Raw genomic sequence first — 9,977 nt, 5'->3', positions numbered from 1 at the left:
TGGGCCAGCTGGTGTGCTGCCCCACCCCCAGCACCCACCTATCAGAGTGACAACAGCCGCTGGCACATGGGGCCTCCTTGGCAGCACTGGGCCAGGGTCCCTTTTCTGCCCCTCTCAGTAGCTCTGGGCCCTGAGCTGTCTGAGACTCAGGGAATCAAAGCACCAGACCCCTGAGGGTTGCAAGGGACCTCAGGAGCCATCCAGTCTGGCCCCTCCACACAGCTGCTAGAGGTGGCCCAGACACTGCTGTTGACCTTGAGACAGAGCTCACACCTCTGGGAGGCAGCATCCTCCATCCTGGGGCTCTGTTTGGGGCCGGGGCAGGGCTGTGCCAGCAGGGGCTGAGAGTACAGGGGATGGGGTTTCCTTCCATCTCTCCAGGGGGGTCTCTCAGCCCCATGGGGGATGAACTGGGAGGGTTGGGTGGGGCAGGGGAGGCCAGTGCGAGGGAGCCACCCAGGAGCCTCGGCTGGACAGTCTAGGCTGCTCCGATGTCATCATAGTCATCATTGTCGGTGGAGTCGGGCTGGGGACTGTGGGACCCTGTGGGGCCGGAAGGCTAGGTCAGCGGGAGGCCCAGCCATTGCCCCTGCTGCTGTCCCATGGGACAGGCTGAGCAGGTCTGGGTCCACGTCTCCCTTCCCCCATGATGCTGCATGAGACCATCTTATCATCTTGGTCACTGCCGTCTCCCAGGCTCGAATGTCAGCCGTGAGGGCAGAGCCTTGTCTGTATCCGGGCTGTAAACTCACGCTGGCACAGTGGCTATGACAGATGACTGAGCGCTGGGAGACTCTCTGCTACCACAGCCTCCCCAAGGGGCCAGCCAGCTGCTTCTGCTTGAATGCCTCCACTGACGGGCAGCTCACTTCCTCTAGGACTCTGAGTCTTTCTCCAGCCCATCCACATCCATTTTCCTCACTTCCTCATCTCCTTGTTTTGTTTAAAAATTAAAACCAATAAAACAACAAAGAACTTTCCCCTCTTTTCTTTTCCCTTTCCTTTCTCCTTTTTCCCCTTTGGCTAATGTATCCAACAGATCCATAGCTCCCCCAACTCATCCAATCCTGAGTTCCTCTCTGTCCCGCCTCCCAAGGTCCCCTCCCCTGCCACTGGCACCTGGACACCCAAACTGCTCCACTGAAGGGGGCTGGGGTGGTGGCTGGAAGTTCTGGTACCACTCTCCGGACGAGGTGCTGGAGCTGTCATCAGCTGAGGACCCTGCTGGAAACCCCCAGAGCCAGTCACCCTCTGCCAGGAGACAGCCAGTGCATGACCCACCAGAGCCCCACAACTCAAGAGAGTCAAGTCTCTAGCTTGACAAATGAGGAAATGAAGGTCCAGAGAGGGAAAGAGACTTGTCCAAGGTCACACAGCGAGTGGCTGTGAAGCTGGGACTGGAATCTTGAACTCAGCCTTGCTAAGGATTCCCAGCCTTACACTTCCTCCAGCCAAGTTCGTTACAGGGTTGGGGGTTGGGGATGTGCAGCTTACCTGGAAAGGTTGTCCGGGAGCCAGCCAGCTCCAGGTTCAGGGGCTGTTCCAGGAATGGCCTCCTCTCTGAAGAAAACCCAGGGGGGTTCCATGGAGGGGGCTTGCTGTGGGGGCTATTGCAGTAATCCTCCCCGGAAGATGTGCTGGACCCACTGCTGCTCCTTGGGTGGTGCTGAGGGCCTAGGGGGAGGGGCTCTGCAACGCAGTGTCCGGGGATGGCAGCTGGCACGTGGGAGGTATGCAGCTCTTCAAGTCCTGGGACAGGAAAGGGAGAGTGGTGAGGACAGAAGCCATGCAGTGAGAGGACTTTAAATCAGACTCAAGAAAGTACGTATTGCCTGCAGGAATTGTTAAAGTCCGGAAAGACCTGATGAGGGAGGTTGCTGCTGGTACCACTCAAGGTGAGCTGAGCTACCGAGTCTGGAGGCAGGGCTGTCACCCTAATCACCCTTCCATGTTCCTTCCTAGCCCAACTCACCTTCCTCCAAGGGCGGCATCTGGAACCTGCTCTGCTGGACCTCCTCATCCGTGACCCGGTGCCGCTGGGAATCTGCAAACAGAGGTGGCAATGGGGAGGCGTGAAGGCTCAACCTCCTCATTCTGGGAGCCTGCAGGAGGGGCTGGTGTTCTCTGGGCTTGGGAGAGTGCCCCGTGGCTGCACAGGGCAGAGGACAGCCCTAGAGGTAGAGAGGGGCTTAGCTTTTCTCATCAGATCCCAGGCTAACGTCCTAATCCAGGCAGACCGCTAACTTCTATCTAGGGCACCTGAAACCAGCAAGGGGACAGCTGCTGCTGGCCAGAAACTCTAGTGCCCCGTGCCCTGCCCTCCACCTCATGCGTTGGCAGCTCTGGGCAGGAAGAGGGCCAATGTTTGCTCCTTTGAGGAACCTTCCTGGAGCAGAAGCCTTCAAGTTTCAGAATCAGAGAGACGGAGATTCATAGTCTTGAGAATTTGAGTGTCTGGGCTCTTGGGGTCAGCTCTTTTGAGCCTGGTACCACTGACTTGTAGTCTTAGTTAGAGGATTTCAGACTCTCAGTCTTTCATCTTACATGCCTAGGCTCAGAATCTCAGGTTCTGAGGACAATTCATCCCTGTGGCTCCCAAACACCTGTCCATGTTCCAACAGAGGTGGAATCATCCACAGCCCACCCAGAAGCCCTGAGTCAGCAGGTGGGGCAGGGAGGGCTAGCTGTTCCCTGATTGTGCATTCTCCTGTTGTAGGAGCCCCTTGGCCTTTATCTAGCTGCCCAGGGTACGGGCTGCCTCCCCTGCTTCTCTTGCAGCTAGTAGGCTAATGTCCTGGACCGTGAATGTGAAGCAACGACGTGGGCATCTCCAGCATCCTGTCTTTGCCTTTCCTGCTGCCTGAAATGTGGACATGGTGGTGAGCCATTCTGGACCGTGTGGATGAGAACAACATCTTAGGGACTGCACAGCAGCCAGAAAGAAGGAGCCTGGGCCCTGCCAGGTTCTCAGGCACTGTCACTTGGGGGTCTCTGTCACACACAGACAAACTCTCATTCTAACTTAGGTAGTAGGATTGGGGCTCAGGAACTTTTGACAAGCTCCTAAGGGATCCCACAGTAGGTGTGGGATTCTCTGGTCTAGTCCAATCTCCCAGCATTGCCTGGGCCCTGCCTTAAGTGCTGTCTTCCTCTTTCCACCCCCACAGGCAGAGTGAGGAGCTGGACAAGCTGGCTGAGAGGTGCGAGCTGGCATAACAGTGAGGTCGGGCAGAGGGTGGTACTGCTGGGGTCGGGCAGGGCAGGATGGGACACAGAGGGGTATCAGAGTGCAAAAAACCATCCCAACTGCGTCTCTCGCCTGGACTCCCTCATGTCTTACACAGACACAGCTACCTTTAGATGAATATCAAGGGCCTAGTTATGATCTTAAGACCCTACACTGCCAGAGCCAAACATGGGAGAGATGGAGGTCAGAGTGGAAATGGCTGGAGATATCGAGATGTTTCCAGGGTTGCAAAGCACCTTGAAAACTTCAGTGTGGGTGGGACCATTTACAGGGGGGGTCTGCCCATGCCCTGCAGGGGTCACCCTACAGGGGTCACCAGGTGGGACCTACTGAAGGGAGGCCCTCTCTCTGATTCGGCAGGTGGGACCTTTGGAGCCTGGCCAGGCACTCACTGTAGAAGGTGGTCAGGGCCACAGGAGGCTGGGCGCTGAAGTCATAGTGCTCATAGTCTGAGTCCGAGCTGGAGTCCGAGTCCTTGGGGGGTGGGGCCTGGGCCTGGATGGGCAGCTTGGGAACTAGGGAGAGAAGAGAGTGGGGGGCATGGCAAGGTGGTGGGCAAGAAAGGCATAGGGAGAGGTGGCAGAGAGCGTGGATGGCAGGGACAGGAGACAGAGTGGCAGGGAGAGTACCAGGTGGCCCATCTTGTACAGGACTGCCCAGCCTGGGTTTTCCAAGCTCCTCCCACCCATTTCAAATATGGGGAACTGAACAGCATTTTTTAGTTTAGCAAACACTTAACACGGCACTCACTATGTGCCGGCACCATTCTAACACTTACAAATACTATCTCACTTAACTCTCGGAAGTCTGTGCAGCAGGTACATTATTATCTCCATTTACAGCGGAGGAAACTGAGGCACAGGGAGGTTCTCACCTTGCCCAGAGAATCAGGCAGTCTGGCTCTAACTCTCTAGGTTATACTATTCGGTGAGCGACTGCTCCGTGCTTAGCCTTGCACTAGATGGTATATTTATATTCTCTTTTCAAATATGTGGATACTGTGTGCAAAGAATATACTATTTGGCTACATTTTGTATTGGTTTTCATGTCATTGAACTCTTTCCAATAAAGGTGATTAAATACATTCATAATGCAATGTGGTGAAAGGATAGATGACTGATCCAATTTTTTTATTTACTCAGAAAATGTGAAATAAAACTTTGTTCCAGGAGAATCTTTATGGGACTCTGCAGGGCGGCTGATTGGGCAGGCCATTTAAAGAGGTGACAATATCACAAACCTACTAGCCAATTAGCAAAACAGAGCTTTCCTCCAAGGAACAAGATTCAAAAATGCCCTCAGCCTGTATTTGTCCAGAACTTGCAAGCCTAGGATGGCTGAACTGGAAGGTCACCTGTCCCTCAAGGTCCGTGAATGGGCTGGCCCAGCTCTCATCTCCAGCAGGGGCACTGCTTTGACCTAAGGAGTACTGACCCTCCAGAAGGTACATCCTTCCTGTCCTCCCCAGCCCTCCCACACCCAGGATGGGTGACATCCTACCTTCTTCTTTGGGGATAGTGATGGGGACCGCTTGATAGCTATTGATCCCTGCTGGGATGGTGGTGGGTAGGTGCTGATGGTTCACTGTAGCAGGGAGAGCTGAGGGAGGGGAGGCAGAGATTCTACGAGTCATTTTTTTTTTTCTTTTTGTCTTTTTTTGTGACCGGCCACGGGATGGCAACCCTCGGTGTTGCGCCCGCACCGCGCTCAACCAGTGAGCGGACCGGCCTCTACATGGGATCCGAACCCTCGGCAGGAGCGCCTCCGCGCTCCCAAGCGCCGCACTCTACCGAGTGCGCCACCGGGCCGGCCCCTACGTGTCATTTTTTTGCCCTCTCTCCCCATCTACCTGGTTCTGTTCTCGTCCTACTGCTCACTCTCATCCTTGCTCACTCCCCCAACACACACACACACACACACACACACACACACACACGCACACACACACACACGCACACAGGGTCTGGTCTTCCCATGGGACCCACACTGCTGGGCATGCTGGGAAAATCCTTTCCATCAGGAGGCGCTCCCCAGGGCCAGGGCTGGGTGGCCATTGCTGGATCACGCCATTCCTGCTGGGGTTCCCCCGAGGCTCACATCCCCCTGGGATGGCCGCACCCCAGGCCTCTTTCTTCCTGTCCCTGCACCTTTCCCATGACTCCCAGAACTTGGCACCTACCATATTTTCCTTTAACTCTCAAGAGGATGAAGACTATGGAGATGAGTGAGGCAAGGAGGAGAATTCCCAGAATGATGCAGAGGATGAGGAGCATTAGCTCCCAAGATTCCTTGTCTTCCATTTTCACAGTCACAGAAGATTCTGGAAACAAGAATCCCAATTTAGGGAGAAAGAGGAACAGACGCAGACTTCTCTTCATCCTTCTTGCCTTTGCGTTTTCTCTACAGCTGACCTACTTCCCTTTTTAACCTTTCTTCCTTTTTTCACTTTTTCCCAGCTGCTTTTAAGTGTCTGGTACATAGTAGCTGCTCAATTAGTGCATGTCGAATGAATGAGTAACTGACTCAATGAATTAACTACCTGAAACTTTCCTCTGACCACCAGCCTACAGGGATCTCTCTCTTTTAGCTCTTCAGTACTTTGTCTTTGTCCAATACATAATTACTGAGTGCCCACCATGTGCCGGGCACTAGGTCCTGGGGATACAAATATGACGAAAGTATCACAGGCCTTGAGGGGTTCTGTCTAGTGAGGAGGTCAACAAGTAGACCCAATCCAATATGCTGAGACACTTGCTGTGATGGAGGTATGAACAGGCACCTTGGGGGCATGTGGCCCTACAAGGGACACCTCATTCTCTATGGGGGAGGACTGGTTTCCCAGAGAAGGTGACTCTGAGCCACCCCTGGCCGTGAGCAGACCATCGAGAGAGCTGGGTCTTCTTTCTGTGCCTGGACCCCTCCTTCCTACCAGACACACCCTCCATGAGGGCAGGAGCGTGGTCAGTGATTCGGGCCTCCAGCTCTGCAGACCCTGTTCTGGTGATATCTTGCCTTCAGCTCCCTCTTGGCCTCCCACCTGCTTAGCAATCCTGGAGTCCTGGAGTGTCCCGACCACAAGGGCTGGATGAAGGGTAGTGACGGCAGCAAGGGAGAGGGCAGATGAAATCATCCCAGCACCCTGGTTGGGGGCAGTGTCTGCTTCCCCTGGGAGATGACCCCTTCCCTGTCCTAATTCTCCCCCGTCCCCTTTCTATCTGCAAAGGGAGCAGCTCGGGCCAGGATGGGGAGCTGGATAGCAGCAGGATGTGGGTGCAAGGGAGAGGCTGGGCTGTGGGGGCTATGGGGTGACCAATACAGAGGCGCTATGGCCAGGGAAGGGGCTGATGAATAGGCTGATGGACCGTGGGCTGGGGCGTGGTCCTCGGAGGCTGGGTCCTCTTTGCTCTTCTGGGGTGGCGTGGCTCCCCACCCTGACCTCAAGAAGAGTGCATGAGGGGTGCCATGGGCCTGGCAGGAGCTCACCCACAGCCTGCGTATGGTCTCCAGCATTTCATTCCCTCTCTGTGCCCTCATCCATGGCCATGGCCTCTGTCAGGACTTGGTGCCCCTTCACTCTGTCCCCATGCCCCTGTCCATCCTCCTCTGGTGTGTCCAAGAAAGGGTGAGAGGGAGTCAGGGGACAGGGAAAGGGAAACTAGGCCTGCCCCTGTGGGTGTCCTGGGGTGGCAAGGGGCTCTCTGCCTGGACTGAATAATCATAAGAATAGCTGATGCCCTGAGAGGCATACTGGGCACTAGGCCCTGTTCTGAGTGCTTTACAAAAATTACTTCACTGGAGCCTCGCAACTCAAGGAGAAAGGTACTATGATTATCATCTCCATTTTGTGTTGAGGAATCTGAGGCTCAGAGAGGTTAAGAATTGCCCAGCATCACACAGCTAGCAAAAGGCACGGCTGGGATTTGAGTCCCAGGAGTCTGCCCTGTCACCAGCCAAGCTACACACAGCTGGAGGACAGATCAAGCAGAGGTCTGGAGTTAGAGCCTTGGATGCAAATTCAGGCCAACAGAGCTGGCTGTCACTTCAGCCTCGGAGCCTCAGCTTCTTCCTCAGTGTAAGGGCTGCAACAAGAACTCTCCCATTTGGCTGCTGAGAAGAGTAAAGGGCTGGGAAATAATGGCTGTAAAGTGCTAGGCCTGGCGCCTGGAACATAATAAACACAGCAACTGGGCCTCGGCATCCCCACCACTGGCTGGGCCAAGATCACCTCTGCTCGAGGTGGTATCAGACCAGCTTTGGCTCTCTCTCCAGCTCTATCCTCCTGCCCTACAGGAGCTCACAGGAGAGTTGGGGGGCGGGTGTGGACTCCTGTCCACCAAAGATCAGGACGCAGTGAGCTGCGGGCTGACTTGGCAGGGAGGGGAGGTAGCAGGAGCTCAAAGTACCCAGGGAGCCCCAGGAGGCAAGTCCATTGGCTGCAGATGGGGGATTGGGGAACAAACCATCAGTCCCTCCCACCCCCCAAAGACGCACACACACACGTCCGTGCACACCCAAACTTCTTTGACACCACACAGCCAGCAACACTCACCTAGAGTGACCGACTGGACACTTGCAGGGACTTCGGTGGACAGATTGTGCAGACTCCGGGAACCTATCAGAAAGCACCACCCGATCACTCAACACATATTACTGGGCACCTACTGTGTGCCAGGCATTGTGCTAGAGACTGTACGGGACAGACAAGTGACCTGGAACTGGGGCCTTTTCCACCCTCCTGCAATAAGCAGGAGCTCAAAGATTAAACGCTGGGAAGGCTCTTTGGTTAGAAAAAGCGGCTAACAGATGAATTATCCCTTCTTTCTGTATAATCTGCTACAGACAACAAATCCCTTTTCCATTCAGTCTTTAATTTGTTCTTATGGTCTCAGGCAATGGGGAACTGACATTATCTTCATTATTATAATCAGCATTCCCACTTGACAGGTATGCTTACCATGGAATGGAGCTTACAAACCCCTTGTAGATATTATCTGATTTCCCAGCTACTGTGTGAAGTGCCTAGTATCAGCATCCACATATTTATGAAACTGAAGCCCTAGGAGGTTAAGGGACTGCCCTAGCCTCAGAGCCAGAATTTGTAACCAGATGTCTGAACTCGGTAAGAATGCTAATACCATGTTTCTTCAGGTCTAACACTTTTCACACTTAAATGCCTCTGAAATCGGGATGACGGCCTCAATCATTATACTTGATGGCATATCAAGAGTTTGTTTTGACAGCCTTTGTTTTACTTTATGGTACATAAAATAATAATGGCATGACATAATCAATGCCATCTTAGATTTGGTGAAATATGGTAGAACCCAACTCATAGAGTGAAAATGAGGCTTAGCTGGAATTAGAGCTACGGAGTGCTTGGCACTGCCTGGCACATGATTAGGGTTCCAGATGCTGTCAAGGACATTATTATTAGTGTCTCCTAATATTATTTTTATGGTGATCACCAGTCCTGGGATCACAAATTGTTTTAAACTCTTGAGCCAATTCCAGTCAAGGGGGAGGGACCATTGCTTAGCACGTATTAATGTCTTTATAAACATTTGATTCATGATGCTGGGGCTGAGTCAAGCCTCTGTAGAAAAGAACGCCCTGACTGATTAGTGATGTCTGCCTGGGCTCGGTAAGGGCAATGGTCCCTCTTATGCCAGTATTTGCCATTGCTGATCTAGTCCAAGCTGTGGTCCTTGGGCTGCAAGCTCTTAGGATTTGGACTCAGGTGGAACTCTTGGTCCAAACTGTGTGTGTGTGTGGAGGGGGGGACAGGTGTTAGGGATACCTGAGCAGAGGACCCTGGCTGCCAGCGACTGGCTGCAGAGGTTGGAGTTGTTGAACCGCCAGGAGCAGTTGGCAAGTGTGGGCTCCGCTCCGGTGCAGGAGTAGTACATCCTGCCCGACAGCGAGTGGGGCAGACCCTTGGGTCGTTCGACCACGGTCCCACAGCCCAAGGCCCGGCAGAGCACGTCGGCCTCCGGCGGGTACCACTCGCTGTCACAGACGGTGCTCCATAGCCCTCGGAAGTACACCTCCACCTGTCCTTCGCAGGGGTCCGCGCCCCCGGTCAGGCGCCAGGACTGGTGCTCTGCGGGGGAGGCGCACGGGGCAGGGTCAGGTCAGGATCCTGGGGGCGGGGGAAATGCCCGCCAGCCCAGAACTCCCTCCACGAGGCCGCGCACTGACCTGAGCACACCACGCCCGCGTCCTCCTTGTGGCCGCAGTAGTGGTCTCCCGGCAGCCCCGGGCAGTCCCACAGGTAGGCCTCGGTCCCGGAGCAGTTCACCTGGTCCCGGTGGATGGGCCCTCGGCCGGGCGCGAAGTGCAAGCCGGGCAGGGCCTGGACTGCCCAGCCGCAGCTCAGTTGCCGGCACACGACGTGGGCGTCCTCCAGGTCCCACGTGTCATCGCACACGGACCCCCACTGGCCGCGCTCCAGCATCTCCACGCGGCCGGCGCAGGGGCCGCCACCGTCCACCAGGCGCAGCGCGCGGTTCTCTGGGGGTGGGAAGGGTTTGTGGATGGCGGGGCACGGGGCTGGGCGGGGCCGGGAGGGGTGATCGCGACCCGGCAGCACGGTGGTGGGCCGGGCTGTGGGCCCAGTGAGAGGGGCCGAAACACGGCGGGCAGGACTGGGAATCCTCTCGGGGCTGCCCGCGGGCAGGAGGAGCTGCGGGCTGGTGGGAGGGACTAGACACCTGCTGGGCGGGGCCCGGGG

General features: G+C 55.3%; 1 protein-coding gene across 1 annotated transcript; it reads right to left on the bottom strand.

The window, feature by feature from the left end:
* Positions 1-478: 478 nt before the first annotated feature.
* LOC103582786 (T-cell differentiation antigen CD6-like) lies at positions 479-9,929 on the bottom strand (the record flags this gene model as incomplete). The annotated part of the gene is made up of 8 exons (XM_008564287.1): positions 479-543; positions 1,495-1,749; positions 1,973-2,044; positions 3,640-3,762; positions 5,427-5,567; positions 7,797-7,859; positions 9,045-9,347; positions 9,446-9,929. Coding segments are annotated over 8 exons (1,506 nt in total), but the record flags the coding sequence as incomplete, so codon positions are not given.
* Positions 9,930-9,977: the final 48 nt, after the last annotated feature.

The sequence above is a fragment of the Galeopterus variegatus genome, unplaced genomic scaffold (assembly GCF_000696425.1).
Source record: "Galeopterus variegatus unplaced genomic scaffold, G_variegatus-3.0.2 Scaffold17894, whole genome shotgun sequence".
NCBI lineage: Eukaryota > Metazoa > Chordata > Mammalia > Dermoptera > Cynocephalidae > Galeopterus > Galeopterus variegatus.
Note: the sequence above shows the minus strand (reverse complement) of the source record. Positions and strands in the feature narration are given on the sequence as shown.